At 39.6% G+C, this 23,713-nt stretch overlaps 1 protein-coding gene across 1 annotated transcript in view; it reads left to right on the forward strand.

Annotated features, from left to right (window-relative positions):
- Positions 1-21,530, forward strand: part of LOC138293891 (hepatic lectin-like) — a 58,874-nt gene extending 37,344 nt beyond the window's left edge. Inside the window, exons 3-8 of the mRNA XM_069233182.1 lie at positions 6,502-6,570; positions 10,729-10,791; positions 12,620-12,679; positions 17,724-17,875; positions 18,283-18,395; positions 20,772-21,530. Coding sequence (XP_069089283.1) covers positions 6,502-6,570; positions 10,729-10,791; positions 12,620-12,679; positions 17,724-17,875; positions 18,283-18,395; positions 20,772-20,907 — 593 coding nt within the window. The 3' untranslated portion in view covers positions 20,908-21,530. The remainder of the gene's footprint in view (positions 1-6,501; positions 6,571-10,728; positions 10,792-12,619; positions 12,680-17,723; positions 17,876-18,282; positions 18,396-20,771) is intronic.
- Positions 21,531-23,713: the final 2,183 nt, after the last annotated feature.

Below are 23,713 nucleotides of genomic sequence, written 5' to 3' on the forward strand. Positions count from 1 at the left end.
CAAAAATGGTGAGGACCAACATACTGTAAAAAACTGGTGAGTATATCAAATTTAACACATAGAGCACCATATTTAATATAGATAGTAAAGCTTAAAGTAATAATATACCTAAAAGATAAATACAACTATTTAAACAAATAGAAAATAAAGTAAAAAAATAAAAATGTGTACTTTAGAAATACAAAAAATGAAAAAGTAATAAAAATACATTTTTTAAAAATTATTAATAATAAAAGTAGGAAAAAACGTAGGGCCTTATTACGAGTTTCTCCATCTTACCACTGTACCGCAGCGGTCCCAAGAAGACCGCTGAGCTGGCGGTCTCCCATCTACCATAGTATGATGTTACCGCTGGCCCAATGGCAGTATCACTGATTGTGGTGGACCGGAGTGGTACATTTGTCAGCAATACAAGGAATATTTTCTATGTGTCGATGGAGGTGTGTACATTTTGACTAAATAACACTAAAATGCACACATATTTATGACACATGTGGAAAAATACCCTGTATAAGTACTGTTCCATAACTGGAGTCGGGATCGTATACGCCCAGTCCAGTCGATGGCAGGAAAATGTGAAAGGTACTTACCTGCTTAATCTTTTTTTCTGTGGGGTGAAGGTACTGCTGTGAAGATGGGGCCCTAGATGAAGGTGTCCACATCGGAGACTGAAGGTAAAAGAAGGGAATGTGGGAGCTAACACCACATTTCTTTCGATTCTGCCATCTCAAGGCAGTTGGACCCCCGCCACAGTCGGCTTGATGGAAAAGTACATCACAATCTGGGCAGCGGTTACCTTGTCTGCACTGCCCTTTAACAGCTGCTATTCCTCAGCTGCCATTGAGGCAGTCAGAGAATGGCTGGTGGTGTCAGCTGGACTCCGGTGGTCTCTCGTTCAGCAAGCCTCCAACTTAGTAATTTGGCTGGCGGACCACCTAGCCAGCAGTCAGGGGTTGCACAGCCGCCATTACATCAGTACCAAGACCACCAAGCTCCTAATCAGGCCCTAATTATATATAAGATTCATTGACATTGACATTTTCCTCTTCCAATATGTTTTTGCCATTCTCTCATATTTGTGGGACTCTATTGATTTGGTGAACAAAAACAATTATATAGGTTGGAGATTATATATATATATTTCAATTAAGCAACATTAAGGAAAAAGTTGGACTTCTGACTTGTTAGATTAACTAATTCCACTCCAAATCTAAGCAACACAAGGGAAAATGTTGGACTTTTGAGGGGTCAGATTTACTACTTCCATTCCAACGTAAGCAAAATTAGGGAAAGGTTTGGATTTTGAATGAGTCATATTTAGTCTTACCATTCTAATCTAGCGAATAATTGGGAAAGTGTTGAACTTTGGAAGGGCCAGACTTATTATTCCCAGTCTAACATAAGCAAAAGTATGGAAAGTGTTGGACTTTGGAGGGGTCAGATATGCTATTCCCACTCCAATATGAGCAACAGTAGGAAATGTGTTGGGCTTTGGAGGGCTCAGATTTACTATTCCCACTCCACTTATAGCAAAAGTAGAGAAAGTGTTGAACTTTAGAGGGGTTGGATGTTCTTTTCTCACAGTATTCTACACAACAATATGGAAAGTGTTGAAATGTGGAATGGTCAGATTTACCATTTCAACTCCTATATTTTTACATAAAACATTTAAATATAAACAAAAGCATGTACAAATATTTAAAATAATTCCTGCCATTATTAAATATAAAAAAATGTAACGATGCAAAGTTTAAATTACAAATACAAAAAATAATTACAAAACTGAGAATTCTTTATACCTTATTTCCCTACTTCCCTAAATAATAAACAGTGACAAAATATTAAAATTCTTAACCAAATACTAATATAAAAAAATACATTATTTAGATTTTGATAGTAATTAAATAACATTGTTAGTATTAAAACAATGAATACATTTAAATCTATTAACACAATTTAATAAGTACTTTACATATTTTAGATAATTAATTAAAAATAAATCATATAATATTAATGATAAATGAAATACAATAAATTTCATTTTAAAAAGCATCTCACTACAAACCCAACAAACTGCTACAAAATAAAAAATGTCTATTTAAATTTAAAAATACCTTTCATACAAAATATGAGGAACTATACTAAAACAAATTAAGCAGAAATGCTATTATAGTACTAATAACTTAACACTAATGAACTAATATTTATCAAACTCATTTAATAAAAAGTATATTTCAACAACTAGATTAAATAAAACAACATTGTGTACAAGTAAAGGACACTATTAAATACATGAAATAGCGTTATTCTTTCCTTCGATATTAATGTTCATAATATTTTTGATATTACAATATGGTGGCCACGATACTTGTGACCCACAATATTTTTGATTCAATATTTTGGTAAAATACCCAGTAATGTAAACACAGAGGGGCAGAGCAACATTAAGGGGAACGACTCTGGTGTGGGTTAATGCTTAGGAGTTACAGGACTGACTGCACCACTACTTGGCTGACAAGAAAGCTGCAGTTCTGGGAGAGGACTTCTGGCTGGTTATCCTTTTAAGCGACAAGAGGCCTAAAGAGCAGGCTGACACCTTCATTGAAGAAGATGCCGGGAAGTGATGAGGAATACATTGGAGATGGAGGTGGCAGCGGACAGCCATGTTGACACTTTTGAGCTGTTCCCAACACAAAATTTGATAGTTTTGTACTCTTTTGATAGTACCAAAGAAGCCTACGTGTTAACCTGTATTGAATCACCACCCATATTCGTTGGACGAACAGATTGTAAAAGATCTTTTTATGCAAGACTGAAGACAGTAGAACTAATGAAGAAATGTGTGAATGTAACGAAAAAGCAGAGTATTATATGAGGTTTTCTTGGTTTGGAATAAATATGTATGTGGACAAGAGCCCGCCACTACATTGCTCTGTTTTGTGTGCATTTTCAAAAAGTTTCACACTTTTATATCAGACTTTTTTGTTTGAACTTTGGTGTTTTGGCAAGAAATACATTATTTGCATAACTTCCTATTTATCAGGAGGAAAGAGATGTGAGATCATGGCTGGTTTACATTGTCTTGATGGAGTACTGGGCCAATCTCTTATAATCGGTTTCCTGGTGGATCTTTTCTTTGTCGACACAAGAGGCGAGTTAGCATTAGTCAAACAATTTCCAATTAACAGTGTAACCTATTTGGCTACACAATGAGAACCAGGAATCATGAATAAAGTTAAGGAATTTTATTACAAGTTAACAGTCAGGTTAATATAAAGCAGTCTGAAAACATGCTGTAAAGATACAGGATAACATCAGGATAACCAAACCTCCTGAGGAAGTTCAGGCAAACCATCATGAGACAAATCAGAAGTTCAGTTACTGCAATAGAGAAGATTAGCAAAAAAACCTGGTGCTCAGAGAAGAGTCTCCAATCCTCTCTCTTAAACATGAGTTATGTCTAAAGTAATCTAATTTAGGATAAAAATCAAAGATCATTAAATCTGAAAGGAATCTCAAAACGTTAAGGAATTTTTCATATATACACATGTATATATGGGAAAATGTCCGCGTTTCACTCCTTTGGGCATCTTCTAGAGTTAAAGTCCTAGCCTAAGCCACACTCAGCAAAGGGATAAAAAGGGGAAAAACATAGAGGTCTGCACCTCTCAAAGTCCAAAGGAATAGTGGCTCACATCGCCCTGTAACAACAGTAGTTAATACCACACAAATCTTCACACCATCAGGGATTCCATTGTCCTTTTCGTTCCTATGTTGTGAGCTGAAACATTTGGGGATTCTCCCAGACCATTCCTGAGGAAGATGCCAACCCTGGGTACCTGCAACTCTCCAATTGATTACTGAACATACACTGCCAATTTACTCTTTTGTTCTCCATGTTCTTTATCAAGGTCCTCTTCTCAGACTCTCAATTACTAGTACATTGTTATATCTATTCTCAAACGAACAATCCATGTGATCGTACCTGCAAAGAAAAAGACATGCAAGCAGAAAAAAAAAACAACATTACATGTTGAAAGAAATTCAGGTCTAATCATTTGAAGTTTACACATTTAATGTGTGTCATTTGTGTACATACAACTATAAATAAATGAGAATGTCAGTACATAAATTCAAATTAAATTCATGTTGCAGTTTTAATTAAATGCAATGGAACTATGAATTCATTAGTATAACTGTAACTAAGAGCTACTTTATGAATTCAAATGTGAAAACCTTAGTGCATACGTTTACACAAATCCTTCTCGTTTCTGAAGTTAATACATGTCAGTAGTATAAGGATAATTTTATTCAATTCCTAAAGACCATATTTAATTTAATAAGGTTAAGGCACACAGAGTTTATGAATTTCTAGTCCTACAGTGAATGCACTTCAGTGCTGAGCTCAAGTGCAACAGTTTACATTAATAACAATAGGACACACAAAGTATGTAGTGCAAAGTGCACATATATATTACGTATAAGGGTGAAGTCAAAATTATGCTGCTCCAGTCTCTTTATACGTATTGAATGAAGGCAGAAGATGCAGCACTAGTTTCAATGTTTATTAGACAGGCCTAATAGTGCAAGATCACATTGCTTTGAAGCTTTAGATGATTTGAATGTTAGGGGTACTCGACCCATCATTTTGTATTCTGGGACAGACATGTTGGATAATAACAATGTGCTGCCCTATTGTGAGTGGCGGTGGATTTGTGGCACACACCAAATGATGCCAAAGACCTTACATGTATGTCTCTGACACTGTTAGTGACGGGAGACAAGCGCCAGGACGACAAGGGCCAGATTTAATAGAAAATGACATTGCGTGGTGCTGCGCCAATTTTGGCAGCATCGTGCACCATCATTTTCAAAACGGAAGGATGCACCGTATTTACTAGAATACAGCACACCCCTGTGTTTCCCCTGGCGCCAGCACTAAATTTGCTGCCGTGGGCCAAAATGCAGCACACATAGAAAGAGCAAAAATTAGGAGAAATTAAAGCATTTCTCCTCGTGGTGCCACTCTAATGCCACCCCTGCCTCAGGTTTATGAAAAGTTATAATCTGAGGCAGTGTCAAAATGCATTGGGTGTTGCTGTGGCCCACCCACAGCAATACCCATTGCACGCCCCTTCCACGCAAAGTTCTGTGTGTGAAATTGCCATATTTACAAGGTGGCGTTACGCCACAAAAAGTGGCTTAACACCACCTTGTAAATACAGTGTAGCACATAGCACCACTCTCCGATGGCACTAGGGGCACTTAAATATGCCCCCAAGTGTACTGGCAGCATTCCCCACATAGCCTTAAGGCTGGGCAGCTGGAGTATTTAAGAGGTGAGTGAACAGAAGGTCTCAGGTGTTTTTTAACATAGAAGGGAGGATATGGTTAGATACTTTTAGTGTCTGATGGACAGTCTCCCCAGGTTACTGCCAAAGAAAAGTTGGTAGATATTTGTTTTTATTGGAAGTGCAGGGAGCCTGCAGCAGGGGATATGGTATTAAGAGTGTCAGATTAGTGAGCAAGTGGAAAAACTGGTTGAAGGGCTGAGAAGAATGTCCACTGCCACAATAATAACGGGTGAATCAAGGGATATTGCAGAGGTTGATTTTTCAGAGTGATGGCAGGGTTTGTCTAACCTATATGCCTTCCAGAGTTTTTAGGGGGTCAGGCCTAATAAAGCAAGACATAAAGGCGGAAACCAATAGGCTACTCACAGAAGTTACCTGGTTAGTTCAGCCTTTCTCTTTTCTAAGCCTGTGCATGCTAGCTGCTTCATAAACAGTGATTCATCAAAATACCAAGTGTAGTCGAAGTATCATTGTGTGCTCTTTGACCCAGTTAGATGGCACAGGATTGACCACTTGGTCTGTGCATTACCACTTAACAGACTCTTACGTCTCTACCACATCCACAAGAAGAACAAGGAGTGTAAACCAGAGAAGTAAAAATGCTCTGACAGCACAGTGGGCTTAGCAGGGGGTAGTGACAGTGGGACTAAGAGGCACGCCAGGAGTCATAGAGGTCATTAATACTTCCATGACCTGCTTCTGCCTGCATACTAATCCTGTGGTTAAATTCCCAATCAGAAATACTGTTCCCTCCTAGAATGTGTTCGCTGCTGCCATTGCTATCTGCCTGCATTTTTATCATTTTAGTGGTCACTGAATCCATAAATACAATTTTGGGAGAGCACTTCATTTATTTGCTAATGGTTTGGGCCATTATCTCCTCCATTGTTATGTTCACTGCATATTTGTTTAATGTTTTGTGTTTAAAACTGTGTAATATAAATTATTATTATTTATGAGGTTGTACTACACTAGGACACATTTTGCATGTTTTATGCTTTTGGAAAAAAGATTTACAACTAAATTAACAAATAATTCCTCAGTGATTGTAGACAGGTGTTAAATATGTTCCCATGATTTATACTTCTGTTTCAGCAAGCTAAAAAGAGTAACATGATTGGATTGCTTTTTTTCTTGCTCAATGCAGGCCCGAAACAGCCCCAGCAGGTGGAAAGCAATGACACTGCTTTGGTCGTCGCCGCCATGCAAGGCAATGGTAGGTTTTGACAACAACCACATTTTACTGAGTCCCATGGTGATCCTCTGACTCAAGGTAGTCAGGCATAAGTCCAGGAAGACAGGACCCATGCCAGGTTTTCAGAATAACCATGTGGTTGTCAGTTGGATGAAGAACTTAGATTTAAATAGGGGTGTAGCTGATTTTTGTTCTGCAGTTACTAATGCAGTGTACAACACAAACTAACACCTCTAGAAGTTTCAATAACAGACGCCTCTTATTAACTGACAGAGCGGAGATTCTTAAATCTCATTCTCTTAGCATAATCATCAAAGAGAATCCCCCTAGTGTCGTATGGACCTTTGATTGTCGACCTAGAGCCTAGTGAAGGAACTAGCATCAGCAATACATTTCAATCACAGTGAAACCAATGTGGTTTCATAAGAATAAGAAATAGGATGGAGTCTAAATCTTACAGTTTTTGGGGCAATTTGCCCGGAGTAACAATCAATTCAATTAGCTGAGTTTTATTAAAAGTATTGTAGGAGCATACATATTTTAATGGTCATGAAATTGGAATTTGTATATTATGAGGAAAAAAGATGCAAAATATAACAACGTACAAAAGGCCAAGTATAAAGTCAATTAGTTCCAGAAAGGAGCTTCCTATTCTAAATTAAGCATCAAAAGTGTTGCGGTGAAAGTCCCAGCATCTTTTAAACTGTTTAAGATTTGGGGGAAAGAGTGTCAGTGCTCAAGCACAAAGCTCAACACACGGGGTAAAGGAAATCAGCAAAGTCGAGAAACAGTATTCTCTCCGCGATTTATGTGTTCTACAGAACACATAAGTAATACGTGAAAGAACGTTCTGCAAGACTTTTCGCATCGGTTCCCACCAAATGGACCAATCAGCATGAGTTGTTCTGTGGTACCATATATACTCCTCAGGTTCCACTGTTCAAACAAAGAAGAGTACAGTTGCACCGCCTAGAATAACCAACCGTCTGGGCTTCCTGGTACAAGGTGATCTCTCCCAACACCAAAGTCTCTATGTCTGTATCCAAGTTCCAAATAAACAAGTAAACCTTGTCCTTTCACTACACTACAATAAACAATGATACTATTATAACTAACAAGCACTTTTTAAAACTGCACCTGCAGAGGGGAGAAAACATGAAACTTGCAAAGCATTTATGAATGTAGAATTCAAGTAATTCTGGCATGGTTACAAGTTAGGCTAATTTTAAATCAAAATTACTTCTAAGCCAATCCAGTTAGCATGGGTAAATACACTGGATATATGTTGGGTATGTATGTGTAAATCTCACTACATAGATATGCAATCACCTACTGTTATTGAATTAATACAGTGTACACAAATTAATACATTTTAACACACATTAAGAATAAATTGCACATAAGTGGGTGGCATTACTAAATTATGTAGCACAGTAACTACTCAGTAGTACATGATTCACGGCCCTTAGATTTATAAAATTCTGAGTCAGCCCGCCAGGTGGGCATTCCGTCCTGTGGCATGGAGACTACACAGAGCTTACAAATAAGATACTAAGGGCTACATGTACGAAAGTTTGGTTTTGCGACTCACTAATTGCGAGTCAGAGCGACTAAATTTGCGAGTCGCAAAACCTTATGTTGCACAGTGTCAATGACACTGTTTGCGATTCGCAAGGGGGGTGGCAAATTCCCTACCTCATGAATATTCATGAGGTAGGTCGCAATTTGCGACCCCCTTGGGAAAGGCCGCCCTCACAGGGATGGTGGCCTGCTGGAGACAGCAGACCACCATGCCTGTGACGGCTTTTAAATAAAGCAGTTTTTTTTTTTAAATGCAGCCCGTTTTCCTTAAAGGAAAACGAGATGCATTTCAAAAACAAAAAATGAAAAGTTTTCTTTTCATTTTTTTAGAGCAGGCAGTGCCCTGCTCTGAAAAAAAAGTTTTTACTGCCATTTACAAAGAGGAAGGAGTCCCACGGGGACCCCTTCCCGTTTGCGAATGGGTTAGCACCAGTGTGACACTGGTGCTAACTGCGATTGTTTTGTGACCGCATTCGCGGTCACAAAACAATCATACATGAGACTGCGACTCCCAATTAGGAAGGGAACACCCCTTCCTAATTGTGACTCGCAATCCCTTTTTGCGAATCGGTAAATAGTTTGCGATGTGCAAATGCTGCGTACATGTAGCCCTTAATATTCTTGATATTTGTTAATATTGCCCATGATACAAAGTGCCAAGAAGTGCTGGCAAACAGCTGGCATACCAACAGGTATTGTTGCTCTAAATATCTTTGCAACAAAGCATAACACATGTATGTGAAAAGTAAAAGGGAAGATATCATGTATAACATAAAACATATGTCAGACCCCCATTTAGTGGGTGCTACTAGGCCCAAATTGTCGTGGTTGAGTAAATGTGTTACTGGTGTCCTAGGTTCCAACCTACTATCACTCTGCAAACTGGGCCATGTATAAGTCTTTCTTCATTTGACTCTCAGGGTGGTGAAGACAAGCAGCCATAGCCTTCTCTGAGAGGTTGCATGGTAGGCAGAGTACTCAGACCTCAATGGCCCAACAACATACACATAACCGTAAGGTCCAAAAAAAACATAATGTCTAAAAATAAATATGTCCTTTTATGAAAAGAAAGTACTTTGAATTTCACAGCAGAATAAAATGCTACATAATTTAAATATTACATCAAACAGGGTCAGAAATTTCCCTTTAAACATGAAGCATTACACTTCCTCTTCCTTCCCTTGTAACCGTCTCCCCTCCCACAATAGTTCTCACTTTTATGATCTCCACTACATTAGAGCGTGAGCAGGATTAGATCGCATACAACTCACTCAAATGTTCTCACAAGATAAGTGTGCACCTCAGTGAAACATCGCTTGCAGCTTTTGTAACAAAATGTGCCAAGTGCTACAACAGATTTGCCTGCATGTTTCAGACTCTCTCTCGTTTCTAGGTGCATTCCTGCCCTCAAAGGGTGTATTCATCCTTTGAAAATCACGGCAGCTGCTGTGAGCATGACGATCTGCACAGTACTGGGTCTGTTGCAGGCACACATGGCAGCACCAGTCTTCGGTAGCAGTGACTCTTCAAGGTCAGCTATTGAGTGGTACTTCAGCTTGTGAATGTTGTGGACACTAGGCCCTAATCTTCTTAATCATGTCTGGGGGCCATTGCGGCCTCTGGACTGGTTTGGGACTTCCTGCTTTGGTGGCGGTTCAGTCTAATATTTCTCGTTGTTGGTGGCAGCACCAATCGCTGTCTGTGGCAGGCTGCTAGGTAACACCGAATGGCAGGCTCTGATACAGTCCTATGCAAAGCTCCTCAAGAACTGTGCTGAGAGACTGGGGGACCCCTTCACAGCATTGGTCACTCCTGGATTAATCTTTTTGGATCATCAGCTTCCTCTGAGTGATCCTCATGCCAGGAACATGCCGCCCGCCAAACTCTTATTAAGGGCCTGAGGGTATAAGAAGCTTTGTGCAAAGGGTGAAAAGGGTGAGGTTGCTAGGCAGTTTTGGTAAAAGAAGGTGCATTAGCACATTGTGAGAAGCTTCAGGATTAAGGACAGACATACTGAGGAGCCTAAGGCCCATAAACATACCGCGTGAGGAATTCAGTGCACATGGACATGCCCTGTGAAAAGCCTTGGACACGTGGACAAGGAGTGTGAACAACTTCAGCAACAGGGCTAGGCATTGTGAGGACCTCAGGAAACATGGACAGTATGAGGCTCATGGTACACATAGAGAGTATAAAGGGCCTGGAGCATATGGACATGCAGTTCGAGAATCTGGGGACCCTTGAACAGTGAAAGGAGCCTTGAACACTTGAAAATGCAGTATGAGGAACTTGGAGCAGATAGTCAAGCCGTCTAAGGAACTACAGGCACATGGTTAGATCCATGCATAACTTCAGTGTCCAACTCCCTCAAGCTGCCACTTTTAGTTCACTTTTACCTAAGCACCTTGAGGAGATTTAGCTCATAGTGAGCACTGAATGAAAAGGAAAGTTATATATCTGGTGAGGTATGTTGGCATCTCACTTCACTTTAAATAAAGCACTTTTATAAAAGAAGGACTTTATGAGCACTGATAGTGATTGACAATACAAGGTATATACAACCTACCCTAATTATCTCATTTTCCCTTTGTGTGACAGTTCAATCTTCAGCTGTTGGTCAAAGAACCCTGGGTGACCAAATGACTGCCCTGCAAAATAAATGTGAGTTTCACCTCTTCTATGCTTTAACTACATAGGACAATATTGTACTTGTAAACTTTGCAGGTGAAGTGGCGGGGTGGCGTGCATTTTATTATAGACAGTATATATTTGCTAGTAAGATTGTGATTTTTTTTCCAAAGGTACCAAAGATTAGTACATTCATAAACCTCTACTGTCTTTTCTCAAACATTTTAGCAAACTGCAGCATTTGCTGGAATAGGTACATTATCATTAAATAGAAGAATAGTGATATATGTAATTTATAGCATATCATATGAAGCCCTGCAAAAAACTAGTTATTATTATTTTTATTGTTATTATTATCATTATTATTATTATGAGTGTTATTGCCATTGTAGCAGTATGATAGCAATGCTATGCGACTTGATGAATGACTTGATTGGATTTGTCAAATGTTGAGTCTGATTCTTTCCCATGAGATGACAAGATATGAGCTGGCATCTCATATTGTGAGATAAAAGAACTATTGCAAGTAACATGGCGACTTGCCCATTATTACAATATATAAAGTAAGGAAGCTGAAATTGAAATAAGAAGTAACGACTCTTGGTTTAACTCGAGTCCAGATAACCACCAGCAGTATCTATCAAATTGCTTTGAATTGACATATTCATAGACAAGTAGATGGCAAGCAACACAATCTGTACATTTTTACCAATTTTCATAGCCATATAACCTGTTTGGACTGTGTACCCTCCTTCACACTTTCTTGAACATGGTGCAATATCAACTTTTCCTCCCTGCTGATCACCTGTGAGGCGGACTTCGAGATCTACAAATTATGTAGATACAACTCAAAGACTTCACATATTAAAATCTAAGCTATCTTCACTAGTTCAGACCACAGTTCTAGGAGAGTTTGATTGGCTAGGATTCTACAGATAAACATAGCTCATTGGGAAAGAAGGCTCCAGCTCTTCTTGCCAGAGAGCCAAGCAGATCACCTGGACTAGCTTTTACGCAGCGCAATTATGTATTTAAAGGAGTATTTTTATACCCCCACTAAGATGCCCAACAGTAACTAACAATGCTCTATAGTATTGACTTTCTGTGTGATGCACTGTGTCCCCAATGACCACCCATGAGCCAATATCTATTTGCATCCTGCTTGACACCAAAGTGCTTTGTGTCAACAAGTTAGTGCTCATTGTCCATTCAAAAGTAATTTTGAAGCACCCAGGGATTGTGTTTAGAAAAATAATGTCTAACTATTATTAGTTGTATCCCTGTGACGAGAAATTGGACTACAAGTGGCCATCAACTCAAACACACCAGGCTAATCACTTGATATTTAGAGGGTGATGATGAATTGACTGACCACTGAGTAGAAGACACAAGTCAGTGCTGAGGACTGCTTTCACTGAACTCTATGTCCAGGACTGTTAATGCAGACATTTTATATTTCACCTGCTTTGTTTAGCATTTGGGACATCACAATTGACTTTATTTTCTACCACCAAATTTGTGTTTCTTGAATGCCACAAATCAGCTTTAATATGCTTACAGCACTGGATGATATGTGTGGAAATTCGTCTGTCCAACAATCTTTAAGTAACCCCTAAATATTGCTCTAGACTTTCACAAGAAATTTTAAACATGGATAACATGTAAGAGCCAATCTACCTGTTTAAACCTCACTCTAAGACTTTTGGTGTAACATAGGGATTCTATTTAATGGTGTTGTATTGAGTATATGCAATGTTTCAATTGTTCAGTTTGTATGGGAAATAGTTTGTATCATGTAGTGATTATATTGAACTTACAACTGGCAGACAATAATATGCTCACTTTCCCTTTTGACTTTTAGTTGACACCCTCTTGTTAAAAATGACTGATTTGGAGAATATTATGAAGAAAGATATCCCAGGTGAGTTCACATTTTGTCCTTTGTGTTTAGGGTGTCCTCAGAAGAGTTTTCCCAACTAGAGGTCCTGCTGTCAAGTGAGGTAATGTTATGCATGAGATTCATGTGATGTACCATTATCTTAAGTGTTTCTCCGTGTTTTGCTATTCTTATTTGAAGGTTTATGATTTTCTAGGATTTAATGTATGGTATGCAATAGCATGTTATTTTAATTTTAAATACATTTTACCAATATAAGACCATTATAACTCTGATTGTGAGTTCCCTGGATCATGTTTAATTGATCTTGTATTGAAATTAAGGTGTACAGTTTAAGTTAGGATTTGTCATGAATTGTGTACAACTACTAGGTACCTTCTATCTATCTATCTATCTATCTATCTATCTATCTATCTATCTATCTATCTATCTATCTATCTATCTACCTATCTATCTCTCTATCTATGTATCTACCTGTCAATTGACTTTCCAGCATTTTGCTTGCTTGTCAATCATGCCACCCAGTCAAGTGAGGTGTGGCCCCTGAATATTGAACCCACAATATCAGTGGGACAGAACATCAAGGACAAAATGTTGGACACATTTGACACGTAAGCAAGTTTAGATTTTCTAGACCTAACTTCACTCCTATGCAGTACATATACCTTCAAGGCGCATAGATGTCGATTTAGGAATAGTAAATCTATACATTTCATTTTTGCACTTACTTTTCAATATGTTGTACCTTGATATTCTGTCTTCAATTTTCTTATACCAGAACATGGTTGGTGTTGATATTCAGTAAAACAACCGTCAATTCTGGAACCAGAGATAAAAATTCGACGACTCCTGGGTCAGCTACTAATGGTTTAACTATTAGTCGTATCTGGCAAATAGTTTTGAACTTTCTTGCCATACACAAGGAAGACGTAAAGAATGGCGAGACAGTTGCTAAATGGTGTTCCAATTTCCATTGACATAACTTGTGCCTTTAACTCTTAAACTCTGATAGTAGCATAGCTCATTAGATTAATGCATCCACTGCAGAAATCTGTGTGTAACCCAGTAGTTTCCACTCGGCCTTTATCATTCCAATGCCGATGACATGAACATGGTGGGACAATCGTTGTTAGTAAACCACAGTTACATTCTTCTCCACTGATTCCCTCCTGACCGCCCTCCAAAGGTGTCCATCATCTCTCCATAGACCCTCTTTCACATTTAATTTTGTTTACATTACTATTCATCCTAGTGTAGGGTGTCAGAGCTCTTTGCATGACATACACATATTATTATACAGAGACAATGAATCACAAAAGTGTGTAAACCAGTGTATGGAAATGATACATTAGACAAAGAGGGCTACAATGTGTAGGAGTTACATATAATCCATACAAGTAGGTACTGTATGTTAAGGATACTTTTTTTCAGGAGAAACACAAACTCAGGGTTTAAATGTAAGAAACTGTTGGGGTTGTCTCCACTAGTAAAAGAATATTTCTATCCAGAGGAACTATTTTAACAACCTTAGAATAATAGGTTGAAATAAAATAAGATTCTAAATGCAGCTCTTTGATGCTTGTTCATTCCACGCTGCACTACATTAGGATGATAACAAATGAACTACAAATAACAAAAGGATCTTTCCGACAAAAGCAGTAACCCACTGAGATATCTGCAAAAAATAGAAACCTGTAATCTACATGTTACAAGTTGTGCTTTGAACCAGGCACATTCGTCGTTGTGCTTCTTTATGATGAGTCAAATCTTTGACTGGACAAAATATAGATCTCTGACAAAGTGCATTAATTACCAAGGTTATCTTGACATTATTATTAATCCCCTGAAGACCTTCACTGGATATCAGGGATGAAGGTTAGGGTAGTCTATTTGTTTGAAAAAGCAAATGTAAACACTACAATACATAGAAAAGAAGGGTATAGTATTAATCTTCCAGAAAATAAAAATACAAAGCTGCTGTGAACCACATTCAGCAAATATGCTATTTGCTGGAGAAATAATTACTATTGAAGGAGTTTTATTGATCTATCATAGGCAGCAATATGTAATGGTATTGCACGATTTCGTATGTACTCCTTAGAACTGAACGTGTACACATAACAAAGTATCACGGTTTAATTGTGCTTCATTTGTAAAATAAAATATTAATAATGAATAAGTGCAGGGACCTTTCTGTTTTTCCTGGGAGCCTGTCGACAATGCCACTGATTCCCAGCATTGCCAAATACCAAGGTTGCTTTGTTTTGATTACACCATCAGACACTTCCTCTTGATCTCATTCTTATGGGCTCTTGTTCGTCCCTGCCTTCCCCCCTTTTCACTGCTTCCATAGCACTCTCTTCCTTTCCCTCTTTTCTGTTTTTCTCTCTCTTGCTCTAAGCTAATGTCTAGTAAAAAATAAGTCCTGGTCTGCAAGCATGATTACTTGTCCAGCACTTGCAACCACTTGAAAAAAATGAAATACAGTATTTTAAACATTGTAGTGAAGATAGTATTTCTGCCATCAAAGTAAGAATGCTATCAGAAGTTTAAGTGTTGATTACAATTAAAACATTAAAACAAAATGATTTACAAAACTAGATAATGTTGTGATGTCAAACATTTCAATCTCCTTTGAAATGAACAGGCATGTCACACTGCATTTGTCTAAAAATGGTGCCCGAATCCTGGGATATCTAGTAAGGGGAAGGAGTAAAATAAATGTTTTTCACACTCATACCACATGACAGAATACCTTTAGAATATATTTGTTGTAGATTTGGTCCACTTTTTAGGTTTGCCGTTATTCAAATAACATAAAAGAAGGCAATTAATTCTAAATAACGAATTCAGTCCTGCTTAATTATCGCTATTACTAAGGCTTCTAGTTTCAGTTTTAGATTTTTAATCTTGGATTCAGACAGAAAGAATGAATAAAATGGGATTGCCTCTTCCTTCCGCTGTCAATCATAACTGCCAGGCCAATAAATGTGCATAATGATGGTGTCTAAAGTTAAAAAAGGAGGAAGAGTACTTATGAAGATGGAATTTAAATAGCTACACGTGCTCATGTGCCTGTACTACAATACTAGTGTTATTAGATGAATGTATTGTGCTGTATATGGCTAGTTATAGCACGCACCACCAAAATATATACAAGCCCAGGTGAACATTTTGTTGGTCAAATGTAAGTGGAAAATACAGATGCATTTTTTATTATTATACAAAACAAAAACTAAATGTAGGTAAACGCAACTAAGCCAGAACCCTAAATTGATGTTGTTTATGAGGCTTTGAAATGCTTCCCCATAAGGAAGCACATTTCCTTGGACTGACTCTCTCTAAACTGATGTAATGTGATGCATATTGTTATGCACTGTAAATTATGTGCAATAATGTAATGGAATTTAATGGTATATGATATGATAAATGAACTTTCATGAGTTTTTATGTTATTTGATGTTGTATGTAGTGAAGTGTTTTGGTGCTACAAAATAATATGTTTTAATATTAAATCAAAGGAATTAACTATTCAAGCACACTGTGCAATGTGTCTGATCCCTACACGCTGAAAACAGGTGTTAATCATTTCCATATTCAGTTCGTAATCATTTCGTATGCCTCAGAAGGATGAAATACCCCATGGGATCCAAATATGTGACCTTCCTCTAGAATACAGTACAATGGGTACTTTAGTCCACTGATCTATCTTTCCGGTTTTTTCAGATGTTTTTAGTTTTTGGATTTATAATTTTTTTGCAGTGCTGTAGCACTTTATTCATTGTTATTTTGATTGGTGTAAATCTAATCTATTAAATGTTCTGTAATACAATGTTATGTTGCAGATGCGTGATTGTATATTAAACTGCAATATTATGTAATGTGCTTATATTGTACCATTGTGTTATGTTATTAGTCGGTATGTAATTTTACGTTGGTATGTAATGTTATGTGTTGCTAAGTGAGAAGCGAACTGTAAATAACATTCTTGTAAAAAATGATGCGAGTGTATCAGTGGAACAATGGAAAAATGCGGAAAATATAAAGGATACGTAATTCTTGTTGCCAAAACCTTACATTTTCCTACCTTCAATCTTCTAAAATTAACAGCACCTACAATGTTTTCACCACATTGTACGTCATTGTGAGTGGACAGTTATTCCCGATGGGGCTGGTAACTACTTACCAGCCCCACCAGAATGACGAGAGCCACTGGAATACTGCTGATCTGTTTCCTTTTACCCGAATATTTTATCCGATGAAAAGAGCTGACATCTCTGGGTGAAAGTCCAGGGTAAAATGAAAAATTACTGTGGAAATCAGATTCATAATTAAAGACTACCTGGTAATTCCTAATTTCTCAGGTGAACCTCAGGGTTCCAATTTGGATCTGTCCTAGTTCCAACCCCCATCTCTTCCCAGAGTTACTAGTACCCCTGATATTACTCAGTCTGGGTAAGGGGCAGACTTAACAGGTCCAAGTCTGGGTAATTCGTAATGAGGCCGTTTTTATTAGGTCGAGCATGCAAGCGCTCTGTCCTGTTGTAATCTCTCTGTGGGCTATCAACACGCCCACTGCACGCCCATCACTATAACTCGTTCATGGGCTTGCCTTTCAAAAATCCTTTGTTATCATTGGTAAATGCTTTGTGTAACATGGATAATTTCACTTTTGCCGATACGTTTGACTGCGATCAAATTTCTGTTTCTTTTTGTGTCTCTCCTTCGTGCTCATGCTTATGGCAGCTGTAGTGCTTTGAATCGTCTCGCTATGTCAACTGTTTCACTTTTCATTTTCAATTTATGTGGCAAAAAAGTCTATTTAGGAATTTACAACGCTAATAGCTCTAACTCGAGCAAACGTGAGACCCACTGCATTGCAAATGCTTGTTGACTGCTACAGTTGGTCTTTTCATTACTGTATTTGTTGCACAATGGTGTGGCAGGTTTGGCTTTGTTACATTATGTGGCATTATGCTATGAAGTAAGGTGTTTGTATACGGATTCTGCTATAAATGAACCATTTTCACACATAATTGTTTCGTTTTTGTCTCTTTTGTGTTACCAGCCAACCTGTGCGGGACAGGCTCTGAAGCCTGGGAGTATTATAACGGAAGTTGCTATTTGTTCTTGAATGTAAAATCCACCTGGATGGAGGGAAAGGTGAAGTGCGAAACTAAGAGCGCGACCCTGACTGTCATCAGTAGTGAAGGAGAACAGGTAGAGAGAACTACAGGATGTTCTGCATGCCTCTAACAGTGCTAGTTACCTATGGAAGCAGCTCCCTATCACCACTGACAGTGGTGACAGTAACACTGCCTAGGAGAATTCTAAACCATGATTTTTTTACCTGCCAGCCCCCAAAATTGAACATTTTTGTTGGGTGCCTCTTCAATTGCATTCTATGGAAGGCCTAGAAGATTGACTGCTACAAAAGTAATCTTTGTCACATAAAACTTTATTAGTGGAGTGCCCATTCATCCCCAAGGAGGTCCCTTGGTGCTATTAACTTGGATGTTTATTGACAGATATGCAGTCATTAGGCACAGTGTTGGCTATCACTGACGTTGCGTCAGAGAATGGGGGCATTCACTGAAATCTCATGCTTTCTCCCGCCTTCTTCACAGAGCTTCCTCGTAGGCAAAACTAGGGACCAGAGATTTTGGATTGGTCTCACAGACATGGACGAAGAAAAGGAGTGGCAGTGGGTAGACGGAACAGACTACAAATCCTCTATAAAGTGAGTGGCTAACATGCTGGGAGATGTTTAACACCCTGGCACATGAGAAAGTAATGCCCTTGGCAAATTTATTTAATTAAAAACTTTAGTTTTTGCAGTTAAAATTGCCCGTTCGCACAGAAATATGCAAAAAGGGAAAGCATAAGAGGAAAAACCAACACAAACTGTACAATGATTGTTTGGGTGAGAAACACATTCATATATTGAAATGACGTAAAAGTTGACTTCTTACCAAAAAAATAAGTGGATTATTTTGTTAGGCATTCTACACAAATCCTACTTCCATGGTAAGAGTTGGGCTAGGATTCTGTATACGTATGATCAGCAAACCATTTAACCCTTCATTTTCCCCACTAGCGGCTTTCGCTTATCATCTAATGAAGTAACATACCTGAAGGGAAATTAAATTTCAGGTTGCTCGTCATAGCATGCGGAGTTCGGAGACTTCACCCTAGGAGTACATCATTTTTTTCATGTCCCCTTTTTCTTCAGACATTTATCAAGCTACTGCACAAAATGCAGAAAATGTATAAACAGGAACAACTCTAGATACAAACTGCACACATTGGAAACCCATGGAAGTGTTGTGGCACCCATACAGAAAAGAAGGCATAGGCACCAAGACCGTTTTGGTCTAATAAACTTCCCAACAACCTCTACATCATTTTTCTGGAGCAAAGGGGGTACAGTATATTAGATTTCTCCTTTGATGGTTTAACGGATCCATAACTGTTGCCCTTTGACCTATTGGAACTAAGAGAATGTTTAAGAAGCAACTGAAACATTGCAGATAAGGCCAATCACAATTTGCCCCGAATAATACTTTAAGTCTTTTTAAACCGAAAAACCCATTTTAAAGTAGCCCAGGTGAATTCAGTCTGGCTAAATTTTATTGTCCAAAAATATATTGAGAAAAGCAATTTACTAAACTGGAAGGGTAAATTAACTTTTCTACATCACACCTCAGGAATGTTTGTTTAGTCAAAGTCTATCTTTTAAAACCTGCTTTTCCTAAGGCAATGCCACCTTCAGGTTAGAAAAGGTTCATGGAAATGGCTTAACCACATATCCTTTGCAACACTGCCACACTTTAGTGTTTGACCAGAAGTTCTTTAGGGGATGGGGGATCATTTCCTGGGTGTTTACTTGGGATTGATTTTCTTAGAGACTCTCAAATTTTCTATGACTAAATCTCTTCTCTTCGGAGGAGGAGGATCAGAGAAAATCACACATAATTATAGCACACATACTCGCTTTAGATACTAATATGTCAAATAATCGTCAAACAGAAAGCAGTGTCCAAGGTTGATTCCCTGGTAAAAACTGAATCTAGCGCTCCGGGGCAGTCAAAATAAAAGCCAAGTAGATACCAACCAAATATGATACTTGCTGCATCTTTACATGTTTACGGAACATTCAAATCAGCTATTGGCTTCCAAATAGCGACCTAGTGCTATTCGGCAAACTGTACTTTCTCACTACATCAGAGCATTGCAGAAGGCAGGATGCGTTTGTATTTCCTTTGTTCTTTGGGAGGAGAGGCACAGTAGATCTAACTGGCTACATTCTACTTTGGGTTAACTCGTTTGTTGCCAAAATTACCGTAACAAGTATACGTTTTATGTATTCTTGATGCCACTAGGACTCAGGGAAGAGGGCAGACTGTTGGTAAATCATGGGTAATGTAGTCAAAGCTCAACTATCCACAGCATTTGAAGACTGATGGAAACACCACAAAGCTGTCTTCTAAAACTCTAAAAAATAACTTGTATTCTGGCCGTGAGAAGAAAAGACGCTAGTAATAAATAATGTTGGCCAACATTCTGAAATATTTTGCCCAACTTTCCAGCCATTTTTGTCAAATCTTTAATCGAAGTGAAAGCTACCAATGAAAGACAATCAATCCTTTATCACCACGAGTTTACCGTAAATCTATCAGCGATACCATCATTGTTTGTTTTGAATGAATATATGAGGACAACATCAATAAAGCGATTGGTCTGAGATATAAACCTAAACGCTGTATTATGCACAAAATAAATCACCTCTCACAAACACAACTTCCTTAAAAATGAAAGCTGCCTACAATAGTGAGTCACGCCATTAAAAGGTAACTCGGCAGATAAATTGCCTGCCACATAGATGTCCAACCCGATATGTCCACTTTGAATCTCATAATTGGCTCCGCTTTTCATCAACGGTTGATGAATGGTATGGTATGCCTTTGAGTACCGTAGAAGCATTATCAGACTGTTTAGATGGAAGTCAGACAGTTTCCGAATAAGGCGCTATTTAAAACGAATATTGACTATGCAAAATTTGGAAGATGCTGTCATTCTGCTGAAAGTATATAATGCGGGTTATTTTTATTTCTAGGTTTTGGCTACCCAACGAGCCAAATGACAGTAACCAAAATGAAGACTGTGCCGAACTCCGCTCGGGTGGCGAATGGAATGACGTGCGCTGTAATGACCAGTGTTTCACTATCTGTGAGAAGAAAGCCAGCACCTAGTGAGCCGGGCTGTCCTCTTCGGACACTTGACATGCGCCCTTATGTTGATGGTTTCTTACCCTGTCAGCATCACAAGATGAAGTGTCATTTTACTTTCAAATCACAGATTTCTTGATATATTCTAATTCTAATCCAACTTTGTAACTTTCCATTCTGAATTGTAATACAAAGTTAACTATGCAGTACTGAGCTCTAAATTGTTACAAATCTGTAAATGCTGTTATGTTTGACAATGTGGTCAGAGGTCATTGAGTAGAATTTGTAGTTTAGTAACAGTCCGTGGCATTTCTTGATAATTGCCGGCATTGGATGGCTAATCATGGCATTTAATTGAAAAATGAAACCAGAGCATATGATTGTATCGATAATTTAAGATGGCACCCCAGCACATGAATATCCCTAGCATGATGGGATTACCAGAGGCAGTACAGCGACACCTGACATACTATAATGATGCATGGGCATGTGAGGATGAGCATGGTCATATCAGGCTTTTGTGGCATATGATGGTGTTACTTGGGCATATGGGGCACTATGGATACATGAAGCTGCACATAGGACCCAAAGCTGAATCTGATGCCGGAGATCACCATGCCAGGCAATGGTTAATAAGAGTACTTAAAGTTAACAACATATATGTATTTTCTAATGGCAACACGCTTCTTTTTGTGGAATAAACAGAATTGTGGGAAATGGCCCTTTCTGCAGGCTCATCCCCAGACATTTTGCCTTTCTCCTCCTCGTTTTCTGCCCTTGTTTTTTTGGGTTTAGGATTCTGGGCATTTTACCACTACTGCCCAGTGCTAAAGTGCAGGGGATCTGTACTCTAAGGCATGGTAACTTTGGTTCATCCACAATTGGCATATTTAATTTACCTGTAAGTCCATAGTAAAGTTTGCTATATGTGCCAAGGGCCTGTAAATTAAATGCTACTAGTGAGCCTGAAGCACTGATTGTGCCACCCACTACAGTAACCTTTCAAATATGTCTCAGGCCTGCCCCTGTAGAGCCTGTTTGTGCAGTTTTAAACTACCATTTCGACCTGGAAAGTGTACCCACTTGCCAGGCTCAAACCTTCCTTTTATTACATGTAAATTACCCCTAAGATGGGCCCTGGTTAAACCCAAGGGCAGGGTGCAGTGCATTTAAAAAGAAGGACATGTACTTGTAAGTTTAACATGCTCGGGTAGTGAAATATTCTTAAATTCGTTTTTTCATTATTGCAAGTACTATCTCTCCCATAGGATAACATTGGGATTGCCTTCATACCTCTTTTAAGTGTCATTTCCAAATGAGAAACAATGGAAATACAGAGGGGGTCATTCTGACCCTGGCGGTAAAATCCGCCAGGGCCAACGACCGCGGGAGCACCGCCAACAGGCTGGCGGTGCTCTCATGGGCATTCTGACCACGGCGGTACAGCCGCGTTCAGAAACGGAAAACCGGCGGTGTACCGCCGGTTTGCCGCTGCCCTGGGGAATCCTCCATGGCGGCGCAGCTTGCTGCGCCGCCATGGGGATTCCGACCCCCATACCGCCATCCTGTTCCTGGCGGTTTTGGCCACCAGGAACAGAATGGCGGTATGGAGTGTCGTGGGGCCCCTGGGGGCCCCTGCAGTGCCCATGCCAGTGGCATGGGCACTGCAGGGGCCCCCGTAACAGGGCCCCACAAAGATTTTCAGTGTCTGCCATGCAGACACTGAAAATCGCGACGGGTGCAACTGCACCCGTCGCACCCCTTCCACTCCGCCGGCTCCATTCGGAACCGGCATCCTCATGGAAGGGTGTTTCCCGCTGGGCTGGCGGGCGGCCTTCTGGCGGTCGCCCGCCAGCCCAGCGGGAAACCCAGAATACCCGCGGCAAGTCTTTTGGCCGCGCAGCGGTATTCTGGCGGTCCCAGCCAGGCCGGCGGCTTCCGCCGCCGGCTGGGGTCAGAATGACCCCCAGAGTTTGGTGCCCCTGGAGTCACAATATAAAATCACAACTTATGGTGAAATCAGATCTTAAATTGTAAGCCTGAAAATGCCACTTTTTGAAAGTTGCCATTTTCTTACTTTAACCATTCTGTGCCTCTCCCTGTTTCTGAATACACATCTGGGTAGATGACAGCAGGGCTTTGTGCGTTCCCTGTAGACAATCACACACAAAGGGAACTTGGATGTGGCATTTGCACACTGATAGCCCATCGCCAGGCTGATAGGTCTTCCTGGGATAGATGGGAGGGAGGAGCTGACACACCTGAATAGGACTGTGCCTGTCCCCGCACAAAGGGCTGCAAAGCCCCCTGTAGAGTGTCTGGAGGCAGGGAGGGCAGGACAGGGACCTTGTGGACTTCAAAGGAATGCCAAGAAGCTTCTCCCACCAAACCCCACCAAATCAGATCTCTACTGCAACCAAGGACACTCTGCCAGGAAGAAGGACTGCTGTGCTTCCAGGAGGGACTACCACTCTACGACTGCATTGCTGTGTTGGCCTACTGCTTGCTGTGCATTAGGAGGGACTGCCACTTTATTACTTGCTTTGCTGTGTTGGACTGCTGCTTCTTGTTTGCAGTGAGAGGGACGGGACTTGTTTATCTACATCCTTGAACCCAAGAATCTCCAAGGGCTTGTTGCCTTGCCCCCTGTTCTTCTGCTGTTTCAGGGACATTAAAGACTGCCTGCAACTTTCCTGGTGTTGCTAGACTTTGCTACCTATGAGTCCTACTCTTGCCTGACGTGCTCCACTCCAGTCCTGAGCCCCAGAAGTGGGTTCTGCAGCTAAAACCCGCAAAAAAGCGACACTTGTCTGAGTGCAGGAGAAAAATC

Source organism: Pleurodeles waltl, chromosome 4_2 (genome assembly GCF_031143425.1).
Source record: "Pleurodeles waltl isolate 20211129_DDA chromosome 4_2, aPleWal1.hap1.20221129, whole genome shotgun sequence".
NCBI lineage: Eukaryota > Metazoa > Chordata > Amphibia > Caudata > Salamandridae > Pleurodeles > Pleurodeles waltl.